Source organism: Gouania willdenowi, chromosome 13, assembly GCF_900634775.1.
Source record: "Gouania willdenowi chromosome 13, fGouWil2.1, whole genome shotgun sequence".
NCBI lineage: Eukaryota > Metazoa > Chordata > Actinopteri > Blenniiformes > Gobiesocidae > Gouania > Gouania willdenowi.
Window position 1 is genome coordinate 34929450 of NC_041056.1, and position 13790 is coordinate 34943239.

The 13790-nt window shown below is 38.6% G+C and overlaps 1 protein-coding gene across 1 annotated transcript in view; it reads left to right on the top strand.

The window, feature by feature from the left end:
- The first annotated feature begins 2322 nt into the window (after window positions 1–2322).
- smtnl (smoothelin, like) overlaps window positions 2323–13790 on the top strand; it is a 33571-nt gene continuing 22103 nt past the window's right edge. Inside the window, exons 1-2 of the mRNA XM_028464427.1 lie at window positions 2323–2464; window positions 2638–3544. Of these exons, the coding sequence (XP_028320228.1) occupies window positions 2849–3544 (696 nt within the window). The 5' untranslated portion in view covers window positions 2323–2464; window positions 2638–2848. The remainder of the gene's footprint in view (window positions 2465–2637; window positions 3545–13790) is intronic.

The following is a 13790-nucleotide window of genomic DNA, read 5'->3' on the forward strand; positions in this document are numbered from 1 at the left end:
CAAAACATGCATTGCTGTCTCATAATGATTGCACCTCTTGTAGTGTTGACCTTTGACAGCATGTGTAGACAAGTTCAAAAAATAAATAAATAATAAATAGCACAAAAAAACTGGTAATGGAAACACCTGAATATCGAAAAAGCACTCAAATATCACTAAAAGATTTTGACGCTTTCATGAAGAGGAATTTCAGACGTTTCGATATTGAAATGTGTCGCAAAAGCGCTATGGGAACACTTTTTCCGCAAATACACATCACAGAATGTGACGTATACCTGATCACATGACGTGAAGTACCTGGTCACATCACCACTTCTCTCAAAGTAAACATGACACAGTACGTGTAAACAGAAAAGACTGAGACTGAGACATTTGTAAGTATTATACTTGAAAATTATGAATGCCACATGAGACGTGAAACAACAAAGGAATACTGAGGGTTATAAGTAGATTCTGAGCCTCCATATTAGGTGCAGAAAAGTCTTGCGGGATGAGATTTCACAGGAGTTATGAGGCTCCTACCCAAAATAATGTTCAATGGAAACACGTTCAAAGCACAATTATACTTTGTCGACATTTAGAAATATTGCTTTTATTTTGTGAAAATCTGTGATGGAAACCCAGCTTCCTTTATACTGTAGATACATTTTTGCTGGAGTGTCAAAGGGCTTACTCAAAATTACTTATTCAACTTCTAATGTGATTAGCACAGATTATTGTTCAAAAAAGTAGTTATAATTACACCATGGGTGATTTACTTACTACATTGTCACGGTTTTTGCTGCCTCTTACTCCATTTGGAAACCAAATATTTGGAATAACTGGAAACACATTCTATTTTTTGGAAGTGATGACAATAACTGAACATTGGCCTGTCTCTATTAATCTCCAGATCATGGTCAAAAGGCAGCAGGTAAACTCACATATAGCCAACTAATGGACTGACAAATATTTCACACAAACATTTACTAGTCAAATGGGGTGATAAAGTGAGCATTGGTGTTAGGTGGGGGGGCTGCTTTCTCCTGCACTCTTTAACGTGTACATGGTCAATCTATTCAAACAACTGAATGGTTGCAGAACCTGTTGTGTGCTTGGTAGCAGGATAATCAATCACCACATGTTTGCTGATGATTTGGCTATTTTTTCCCCCGAGCAGCACTGGATTTCAGCAGCTGCTGGATATACTGTATGTTCTGATTACGGACTAGCATATGATGTGAAATACAATGGTGCAAAGAGAACGGTTTTGATATGCAGAACAAAAGCTGATATGGACCTAAACTTTCCTTATTTTTACCTGGCAGGACAGGTGTTGAGTGTGAGCAGTGAAATATAATGTTTAGGTCATTTTATTACTGATCAAATGAAATATGATGAGAACTGTACAGGTAATGTTGACTGTTATATGCCCAGGCCAATATTCTCCATGTGGACAGAAAATGTTAAATGAAATCTTTTGATTAAATTCCATCATCCTCCTGTTGACAAATCCACGTCACAGCTCTGTTCATCTTTGTGGTAACATTGGTACAATTGTCTTGTAAAATAATTGTTTTCATCATGTACTTTTATCTTGTGTATACTAATTGTGTCTTTGCTTTTAAAATGGGCTCCTGAGTCTGAAACGAAGAATGATGATGATGATGATGAAGATGATAAACTGCTACAAGCAATATAGGAAACTCTAATTGACGTAATATGTTTTCTGATTGTGAAATGAAGGAGGAAGGAGTATTTGTTGAAAACACAGTTTCTCCGCCTGGGACACTTCTTTTTTTTCTTTTTTTACTGATCTTCTTTCTTTCTTCTGATTTCGTTTTTTTGTCACTGTAATGCTGTTGTTGTTTTAACCTGTAAAGTGTCTTTGAGTTTCTAGGAAAGTGCTTTTAAATAAATAAATAAATCAATAATGTATAATTGATGTTGTTATTGTCATTATTAAAGCAGACCTTCTTGCTTTGAGCCAAAAACGGAAAGCGACATTAGGCCTAGATATTGAGTTTGAAATAGTGGTAAATAAATACACATTTTGGATCCAAGATCTGTTCTCTTCTACAATAAAATAATAAAATCTAAGGAAAATTGAAATTCAGTTTCAATTCCATCTCCTATTAACAATGTCTCTGCTATTCATTGTTGCACATCATTTTCCTAATACATATTGACATTTTCTTAAACCTGACTAATCCATGTACTTGCTGCAGGTATACCTTTGGGAACCACTGCTCTTCTGTCAGGATAAGAGAACGAAAGGGAGGAGACGGATGAGGATAAGGTCTCCCCCTTATCCTCATCCGTCTCCTCCCACCTATGAGCCAGCATAGAGGAATGCTCTGACTGAGAGTTGACATAAACCAGCCTGCCGGCAGTAAGGAGCAGCACTCACACACTTTAAAGAGCGTTTCCCTCAACATTTTCATCATCCACTGGAGCCACAACCTGAGGTCAGCCTCTTCCAGCTGTAAGTGAACATTACCTCAGCATGTGCATTATTAAACACTTAGGCGTGTTTCACTTTTTGGTCTAAAGGTTCTAAATGATTTAGAATTGTATTTTCTTTCCATTGCTTTGTTTTAGAGAAATAATGAATACATTCTTTCTCTATTGTGCTTTTTCTGTGCTTGTTTTCTCCAGAAAAGGACTTAAAAATCAAAAATTCTCCTTTGTGTTTGTAAGAAGTCAACGTGCTGAGGAAACCAGCATCTCCTGCAAACTTTCACCCCTTAACCTTTTTCGTCTGAGTGCCCCACCCCCTTCACTGAGTACACAAACTAAAGTGACTAAATCTCAAGGGTCAGTGGATCTCTCCTTCAGACATTAACTTACACAATGAGAGGTTGTCTGAATGACTGAAAGAAGCCCACCCACTGTAACAGCTGTGCTGATGGAAGCCCCAAACATTGTTGAGATGGGGGACGTGTGTCACCCACGGGTGTCCTCTCCAGAGGGGGAGACAGTGTGTGAAGCTCTGAGTCGCTTTGAGAACACTCTGCAGGGTGCCATCAGAGACATTCACTCAGATGTCAGCACTTTCAAGCTCAGAATGAGCTTTCGTTTGGAGGAGATGGCCAACATCAGCGTGCCCCTCGGGGGGGCAGTGGTTCAGCTTCAGCAGGAGAACCAGCAGCTTAGAAGTCAGCTGGAGGCTCTCACTCACCAGGTGGAGCTCCTTGGCAGCATCACATGTGACAGGAGCTCCATGCTGAACAACAACGTCAGGAGTCCAACCAATGGCATTCATGGAAACCATCAGGAGATTAAGGAGATGGTTCATAGAAAGGATCAGACCAGCAACCAAAGCCAGGCTCATTTCCACGTCCAAACCTCTACCTCAGGAAGCCAGGGTCATATCTCCAGCAACCAAAGCTGCCATTTCATCCCTTTACCCCCTCCTACCACATCGTTCTCCTTCCCCACCTCCAGCCCCCCTCCTGTTTCCTCGAGAATTACCTCCATAGTGACCAGCCCAGTATCAAGCAGCAGCCCCTCCATCGCACACTACTCCAGTCGAGCCACATTTGCTGTGTCCAGTAAGACCAATGTGAGTATGTGAGTATGTATGTGGTACTTTACCATGAATATTAACTGCTTCATGACAAGTGAAGTGGCAAAAGATCCTTAGTTACAATGTAAACATACACAGTTCACATAAAGCTTTGTTTTTTACCTCTTCAACTTCTGAACTTAGCACATGTTCTTCACCTTCATCCAATCCAGGCTCCTACTGCTGACACAGGGCTTTGTTCTGCCTCAGCACTGAGCCAATACAGGGTCCGCATCAGAATCAAATCCCCTTTACTTGTACTTACCAAACCAAAACTCACAGCTTGCAGACTCAAGACTGGTATGCTATGATGCTCTTCTTTTTCATAAAATTCATGCTTTACTCAGTGCAAGGCTTTTATAAAGTATTTAGGTTTTGAGGCCTTGTAGAAAAGGTCAGAAATACATCGTAAATACAGAATTACATTTGCTACTAAAGTCATACATAAAATACTCAAGTACAAGTAAAAAGTAGCTCAATTAAATAGTGTTCATGTTTATTTTTAGTAATAAATCTTGCCATGGTTCCCTTGCATACAGTAAACATCTCATGTATAAACTTAAAAAGGAAGAGACCTAATCTACCACAATTGGAACAAAATTTATTTTCCACAAAGGCATCTGTATAAAATAAAAGGTTTGTCAAAATGTAAATGTAAATGAAAAAAATAAATAAATAAATAATAACACCAATTAATTTAATTAAAATTTAAAAAAAATCTCATGCTCTAAGTATAGCTACATAATAAAGAATCTAAGTATAAACATGATAGGTAGAAACCACAGCCTGAACCCAAGTAAGTGGCTAAGAATAGTATAAAGTAATATGGATTATATTCAATGTACATGAAACGGAAATAAATTATAAAAAACGTGTAATTTGTCAGCTGTGTCCAAACCAGAACGAACTATCCTGATTAATCAGAATTACAATAGCAATTATAAGCATGAGTATTGCTAAGGACTGCAGGTTACTCAGATGCATAATCGAGATATAGTAATTCTTAACCCAGTTGACAGAATTTAATTTGCATGCACACACTGTTATATTACCGTCATTTTCCTTCATCCAACATCCTTTTTTTTTACAATCTTTCACTTAAGGTACAGGGTTTAGTGTGCTAAAGACTTTCCTATCACAAGGTAACCAGCCTGGGCCTGGACACTTTTTCATAAACCTTATACAGGTTAAATTATTATGCTTAACTGACTTAGAATCTAATTTAAAAATAAAAAAGTAGAAGTCTAGTCAACTCTTGATAGCTTGATAAATAAACAAACTCTCATTTTCGATATGAAAAGGAAGCAACTCACTAATACAAAAAGTGAAAATGTTAAAAGATGATACAACAAAGGAATGTTATATCCTGAGAAATCAGGTGGTCACAGCTGAACAACACAAGGAGATCTTTGTGCTAGTCTCTGCTGTGGGAGATCCCCTACTGTTAGCAAAGCACACAGAACAAAACACAAAGTCACATCACACTGGAGTCTGTCTGTGTCTTCAAAGGTTCACAGTGAATGAGAAGCTTCTCAAATGTCTGATTGTCATCTGGACAAACTGTTATGTATAACATGTTCGCTGGTTGTACTTTGTACCACACCTCCACCATAACAACAACATGACACACAAAAAGTTTCATTTGCTGTTCCAACAGCACCAAGAACATATGCCAGTGTTTCTCAAATGGGGGTACATGTACCCCTAGGGGTACCCGATGTCACCACAAGGGGTACTTGAGAGAGAGCGAGAGAGGAATATTAACAAATTAAGTGTCAGTCTTGGTCCCACAAGACATGATATCAGCAGAAATGATAAAAACTAGAGAAATAAATCTAATCAGGTGCCACTAAATCAGTTTTTTTCAACCTTGGGTTGGGACCCCATGTGGAGTTGCCTGAAATTTCAGAAAAGTTTTTAAAAATATTTATTTTTATATAGATATTAAAACAATACACATTCTTAAACACCTGTATTTCCATACTTACACTTTACACTATACTACTATATATACAATAAATATAGTTGTAAAAACCTGAGCTCAAAGGTGATCAAAAACGAATTCTAGAAAAAAATGTAATTTGGGTCGCCAGAAATACTTGAAAACAAAATGGGGTCACGATCCAAAAAGGTTTGGGAACCACTGCATTAAATACTGTTTGATTCCACTTATTTACAAAATGAGATTCTTTAAAATGTGTGTTATCACTCATTCATTCCATCATTATACTCTATAGTTGTTTTTGAATAGTTTTCTAAGCAAATTGTAGTCGTACAAAGAGGGTACTTGGATTCAGAAATGAGAGAAAGGGGGTACTTGAGCCAAAAATGTTTGGAACCACTGTACTAGTGTTTGTACAGTGTGTGAACACATACAAGACTCTTAAAAAATCTCTAAAGAAGAGAAATAGTTACCAGTATTTCATTCATAAGAGACAAAAGCTGTTTCCATTAACCTTGGAAATGCGCAAAATCTAAATAGTGCAATAAAAACTGGTCATGGAAACACCTGAATTTGGGAAAAAACACTCAAATATTGCTTGAAAGCTTTTACGCTTTCATGAGGAGGCATTTAAACAGTTTTTCTGCAAATACACGTCACAGAACGTGACGTTCATGGTCACATGACATTAGTTACCTGACATTGCTGGTCACATGACCACTTCTCTCCGAGAAAACATGCCGTGGTATGTGTATACAGAAGAGGAGACCGCATTATACTTATTATTGCCATATTAAACTTGACACAATAAAGAAATATAGAGTTTTATAAGGAGGTTTGGAGCATCCATCTTCCTGCAGCAAAGTCTCACGGGATGAGATTTCATGGGAGTTACGAGGCTCATGCCAAAAACAGCCTTCAGCTATGTTCATAGCGCAATTATACTGTCGATATTTAGAAACATTGTTTTTATTTTGCAAAAATCTGTAATGGAACCCCAGCTAAAGGCAGCATCAGTTGGCAGTGGCACCAAGATAAGGAGCAAAGGCCTAATGCCTCCACTGAGCTACGAGTAAACATTTAGTTATTTTTCAACTAATTTATTATTAATGTTGATTGTTTTGCATGTGAAATTCTTATATTTGTACTTTGCTTTACTCATTTAGACTAGTGTTTTTAGCATTAAAGGAACAACAACGTTCCATGTGTCTTACATTAATATTTTGACTTTGGATAAAAGGGTCTGAGCTTTACTATTTATTGTAGTAAATTTTACGTTTTCATTTAGTTTAGTCGAGGTAATTTACTTGCATGGCAGGGAGGACATTGAAGGTTTGATTGTTGGAGAAAAACCCACCGAACCCCCTCCTCTTTGTAGCTATCAGAGACAGTTTTGATTGAGACAAAAACCAGTTTGAAAAATTAAAAAAGTATGATGTACTTATGTAGGGCATGAGCATGCAATAGTGTTTGAAATAGAGCTCACGGGAGCTATCTGTTGTTTTGATAGGTTTGGGAAAAACAAGAAAGGGCGAATGTGTGTGTGTGTGTGTGTGTGTGTGTGTGTGTGTGTGTGTTCTCAGGGTGGGGAGGGGTCGAACAGAGGTATGCAGCCGTTCCCTGGCTACCCCTGGCCTTTTTTAATGATTTCCAGACGATGGGCTGTGTTCCAGTCATCGTCTCTGTGGAGATTAATAACTGACTGGCTGGTGAGACTGTTCAACCTTACTTTACTCTGAAAACACTTAAGTTGGACCTGTCAGCTAAAGTCCCTCTGAGAATACAACTATGTCATCCAGCTGATGGTCAGATCCAGTGTTTTGAAGTGAAGCCTTGGCTAATATACAGGCTTTGTCTTGTACAAAATGTAATATACATGGCCCAGAACTAATAAATGCTAACTCATTGTTAAAAAAGGATATTTGGGTTCTCTACCCTCCTAGGGGTACACTGTACCCCTAAGGATACGCAATGACACTACAGGGGGTACTCAAGAGAGAGCGAGGAAAATTAACAAATAAAAGCAAGGGGTTTCAAAATGTTTATTTTTAGTTAAAAATGATAATTATACTAAATATTACCAGCAACTTATTAAACAACAAAAGACACACATATTAAGAAAAAGATATGCTGACTAATAAAAAGAACAAACAACAAAAATAAACAAAATGACACCAAAAACACATGCACTAAGAGAGAAAAATACTTTCTGTTACCAGCAACACACAAAACGACAACAAAGACACACTAAATGAGAGAAAAATACACAAGACCACAGAAAATACACACACAAAAATAGCAAAACATACAAAACGACACCAAAAACACACACACCCAGAGAGAATTAAATAATATCAACAACACACAAAAACAAGAACAAAAACACACAAAGTAAGAGACAAATGTACTAAATAATAAAAAGAACAGACTAACGATAACAAAATGACACAAAAAACACAAAACGATGATAGAAATGATTTTGATTAGAACATGAACTAAAAATACGTGAGTCAGTCTTGGTTCCACATCAGGTGGAAGATGACCGAAATTCCTCAAAACTATAGAAATAAATATATTGAGGCACTAAATACCGTTTCATTCCACTTGTTTACAAAATGGTATTCTTTAAAATGTGTGTTATCACTCATTCATTCCATTATTGTGCTCTATAGTTGCACACAGAATTCTGAGCAAAATGTTCTAGTCGGACAAAGGGGGACTTGCATTCAAAATTAAGAGAAAGGTGGTACTTGGGCCAAAATTATCACAGTATTGAAGGTTAAACAGTTTAATGTAAAGTTTTCTGATGCCGGTGGGTCAAAGAGGGTCACACAACACAAGCAAAGGGAAAAATGTTTTTCTACATAAGCAACTGTAAAATTTGGAGAAATGAAGTAACTATTAGGCAGTCCATTCCGTTAGCTCGTTTCTACATGAGCTAAGGTTTGGCAGTGGTATCAAGTTCTTATTTTGTTTTATTTCATTCAGGTCTGCTTGACTGCATGTTTTTGAATATTTGTGTGTGTGTGTGTGTGTGTGTGTGTGTGTGTGTGTGTGTGTTGTGTGTGTGTGTGTGTGTGTGTGTGTGTGTGTGTGTGTGTGTGTGTGTGTGTGTGTGTGTGTGTGTGTGTGTGTGTGTGTGTGCGTGCGTGCGTGCGTGCGCGTGTGCGTGTGTTTTATTAGTACGGTTTGTACTTGAGCACATTTAGGTTCAGATGAGGTTTGAGGATTTTCTCATGTAAAAACTGTTATGTAAAGTTATTTTTATATGCATATAAATGTTATTATTAGTGATCATGAAACTATGCGCATATTTTGACATTATCCTCTGCAACATGAGGTGCTGAATCCAGCTCAGTCACATCATCATTATGTCAGATTCTCTGCCTGTACTTTTAGACCACATTGAGATTTGTTTTTTGTTCTGTTTTTCTTCCCACAATTCCACTCTTTCTTCACCTTAAAGTAACATCTGTGCAGGAATTAAGTGTCCCTCCACTAAGTATCTACTTTTTGATGTTAAGCCCTTTTCTCTGAGATTCCAACCCACCAGCATTCCGACTGGATGATTTCAGCCACACACTCTACCAGTAGACATGTGTGTATGTTTGTGTATGAGCATGGGTGTCTGTGTGAGGGAAAGAAAGTAGAAGAGCATGACTAAAAGGAAGTGATCCTTGGATCAGCAGTAGAACCAAAAAACAATACATTACAAATAAGTTCTCATTTCAAAACTGAGAGGAGTTAGAACTTCAGTAGCTCATCTTTATCAGATTTTCTTTTGCTGCATATTTTAAATATTATTTTGGGTCTGTCCACTAACACCTTCAGTTTAATAATGTACTTTAGGCCCCTCAGCTCTCCTACATTCTTTATGTTGAAAACGTAACACGAGCAAAATTCTCTTTTAAACAGGGCAGTCTCAACTTCAGTGTCATGCAGCAATTTTTGCTGCAATCTGAGTAAATCACCAACAACATGTGTGTTGCTTCATCTCCAAAACTGTCGTCCTGCTGCTTAAAGGGATACTCAACCCAAAATACATAGACAGCACAACTGAGAGACTATTATGTATGAACTATACTAGAAGGAATGAGATTTAGAAGCTGCATATTAGAGGTGGTTAATCGGCCCATTTTCCCAATTGGATTTGATTTCCGATTGGAGCGCTGAAAAAGTACAGGAAGTAAAAGTCATAACAAAGTTTCCGTGAGGTGAACCTGCTGAAGGACCATTAAAGAATGTCCGGTTGTCATCTCCTGCCTCACGGGCAGCAGGGCCTTTGATGGTTTGAGGACCAGCGGGCCACGTTCTTGCCCCACTCTTTCGGGGCTGATTCCCCATCATCGGACAGTTTCCCGCCCTGACACCGAAACGGCCATGGGTCGCTTATGTCGCCTCCCAGCACCAAGTGTCGAGGCTCGCTCCAGGGGCTTGATGATCTCACTGTGGGTGAGCTTGCTGAGGATGCAACTAAATTGGTTGCGTATCGCTGTGGTTTACCAGTCTGCAGCTTTAAGGGTGCATTCACATCGATGGATCCTAGAGTGGTTGAAACACTCTAGGATTTGTTTGCTTGGATAGTCCGCCTTGTTTTGGTGGTGTGAACATGTAAACAAAGTCTAGAGCAGATGTTTTTGTCGGTCTCGGAACATTTCCAATCAAAGTCTAGAGCAATTAGGAGTGCAGTGAACGTAACCGCTCTCTAAGCGAATCAAACACAGGAAGTATCGATGATAACATAGAGCATGCGGTATTGTGGGTGATCAGGAGAGCTAGCGACGTTGCAAAAACATGGTAACTTGTTGCTGCTCCATTGTTTAATGTTGTCAAAGAACAACTGCTTTGGCCCATTATCCTTCAGGTTTCAGTTTTTCTGCAGAGAGAAATCTCTACTAAAAGTCAAATAAAGTTGCTCTCCAGAGATAGGTAATAAAATTATGAGTTCGGACCGAGTGTGAAAACACCCTAAGTCTCTAATTGTAGCGTGTGGATGCTGCTAAAGGTCATTTGTATTCCACACTGTACCAAAATCAGATCAATTTTACCAGTTCAGACATGCTAACATCAGCGTTAGCTGTATGTCCGCTGTATGCTGTGGGTTTTATCTGCCTCACATAAAATTGCAGGTGTTGATTACTGTCAAACTTCAACAAAGTCATTTGGGGGTTTTTACTTTTTACCCTCCCACCAGTGAGATCATTTTACAGTTTAGGGTCTTGGCCAAAGGTGTACAGTGGTAATGATCTAAAATTAATAATCTTTCTAAAGTGGCATTTACATGCACAATGTTATCTCTGCAACCATAGTGAAAATTAGAAGTTCATCAATGTTTTTGTTATCAAGAATATTTTCCAGCACTTGCAATGAAAAGACACCTGCTTTCCTCGTTTTTTTTCCTCTTTATGTGTAAAGGCAAAGCACATGCTGTGACAAGCTGACATCATCAAGACAGCAGACAAACAAATCAACTTTATGAACTGTTTCATCGTGTGCCTTGTCAAACAGGCACACCACTCTACAGGCTCTGTCCAATTCTGAAGTCCCACCTGCTGTTTGTTGTGAGATGAGAATCCCAGGCTTGGCAGGCAGAAGCAGAATTTCTTTATGTTTAGGAATCTTCTCTACTCCTCATGGAGTTTGGGACTGACCTTGAAAAAAAACAAACACAAAAGCGCCTGGAGCTTTGCACTGTTGACCTGTGCCAGGTTGGGGTTGTGAGATGGAAGCTGGTTGGACCCTCTTGGGGTGGTATGTTTGTCTGAGACTTTGAGGATTCTTCAGTATCTTATCTGTTCCGAGCACTGGACACTTCTAGAACGAAGCTTCAGATGTTGTTCCTGGAATCTGTTAGAGACACCAGTACTCCCAGTTTGGGGGTCACTGCCCTGAGTGATCCTAATTCCATGGGGATCACATGAACTTTGACCTTCCTCATCTGCTCCAGTTGTTCCGAGAGCCCTTGGTACTTTTCCAGTTCCTTGTGTTCCTTCTGGTATCGTCACATCTATGACCATTGGTGCTGTGTCCCATTGGGATTTGGGAGCTTCCAGTCAGTACTGGGTACAGATGTTACAGTACACTCTCCCAACCACATGATTGTGTCTCTCCATGGAGGCAGCTAAGAAATAAAACTCAAAGATTCACAAAAATACCAAAACAGTTCTCACAAATTCAGACTAAACTACCAAACCTAAAGTAGAAATAGAAAAAGCTTGTAATGCTGAAAACAATGTAAAAAAAACTGTATGTAAAAGCACACAATAAATAAATAACAATATAAAACAAATTCTGATTAGAATTGAATGAAAAGTTAAATATTGCACAGATATGAGTAAGTTCATGCAATGGTATGAAAATTGGTATTGCACGGGAAAATAAAAGTGGTCAGAAGTGCGAGAAGTGGTAAATTAGCGCCAGTTCAAATTCAATATTGTGACTTGGAAAGAAGCTGTCCCTCAGCCTGCTTCCCCTGGCTCGTATTGACCTGTAGCGCCTCCTGGAGGGCAAGAGGTCAAAAAGATTAAAACCAGGTTGTGATTTGTGTTTTTGGCTCTACTGAGTAGTGCTGTGTGATACGGAAAACATTTGATATCAGCAAATAGGTAGATTAATATCCTGATAACAATATACATCCTGATGTACTGTAGTATTACATGAAATTAATGGAAATTGATATTCATGATATATATTTTATTATATACAAAAATAAACTGAAAAAAAAAATCCCCAAATAAATAGTACTTAATGTGTTTGTGGAAATGCTACTGGGGGGACAAAAACCAACAATTATTACAACTACATTAATCTGGTTGATGATATTTTAGCAACATAGTGGGACCAAGACCACACACAGTATATCTAACGATAGTGGTTCTCAAACTTTTTTGGCTCCGACTACATAATTTACTATGAATACTATGAAAAACAACGATAAAGAATAATGATCAAAGGAATGAGTGACAACACAATTTAAAGAAACTTGTTTTGCAAATAAGTGGAATGAAACAATATTTAGCACCTCCTAAAAAGAATTATATTCAAACTATTTAAAATAATTTTCTGTCATCTCCCGCCTGGTCTGAGACCAAGACTTGTATTTTCAGTTCATGTTCTAATCAAGATCATTTCCATCATCATTATCTATTTTCACTAAAAAATAAACGTAAAACGCAAGATTCGTAATGATTTAAGGTGGGGTGAGGAGAGTACGAGAGAAGAGCGGTAGAGAGAAGAGAGTAGCGAAGCAGAGGCAGGAGAGCGAGGACTGCTCAGATCGTCCAATCTCTTTAGCTATCTCCTCTCTCTCTCTCTCTCTCTCTCTCTCTCTCTCTCTCCCTCTCTCTCTCTCTCTCTCTCTCTCTCTCTCTCTCTCTCTCTCTACCCCCTGTAGTGCCATCGCGTACCCACCCCAACACTGCGATAGAGGGTTATGTCGTACGGTAGACTTTTTTTTTCTTTATTGCACAATGATATATATCGTTATATCGTACAGCATTATACTGAGTATAAGCCATGAAGAGATCAACTCAAAGAGACAACACAAAAGATGCTGAACAATAAACAAAACCAACTCAGTGATATCCTGAGTAGTGCTGATACGCAGCCAAACGGTTGTACATGAACATGGAATGTCTGTCTAAAGGAGCCTCACTGTAAGTCACAGCCTGACCTACAATCTATGTTGGTCAGCAGCTCCATGTATAGGGAGGGAAGGTAATTAGCTGTTTCATGTTGCTGATTGTGTTTGAAGAGAGTGTCAGAGCTACAGGGACATATAGACTTAAGATAATGTCTGGATACAGATCCTTATTGCAGTATGTACAGTAAGTGTGTCACTGGCAGCAGCGCCTGGTTAAAAAAAAAAGCACTTTATCGTCTTATCACAGGAGAGGGAGACGGACACACAAAGCAGAGCACCATCCACCCTCTCACCCAGGACAACAGTGTTAACAGCTAACTTTAAAGTGTACAGAACATCTCTGCACTATTGCATAATGATAAACACATTTTAAAGAACCTCTTTTATAAATAAGTGGAATGGAACAGTATTGAGTGCCTCTGGAATGCATTTATTTCTATAGTTTCTTTCATTTACTTTCATTTTTCAGTCATTTTCAGTTCAAGATAATTTCTATCATCATTGTGTGTGTGTGTGTGTGTGTGTGTGTGTGTGTGTGTGTGTGTGTGTGTGTGTGTGTGTGTGTGTGTGTGTGTGTGTGTGTGTGTGTGTGTGTGTGTGTGTGTGTGTGTGTGTGTGTGTGTGTGTGTGTGTGTGTGAGTGAGTTTGTCTTTTTATTA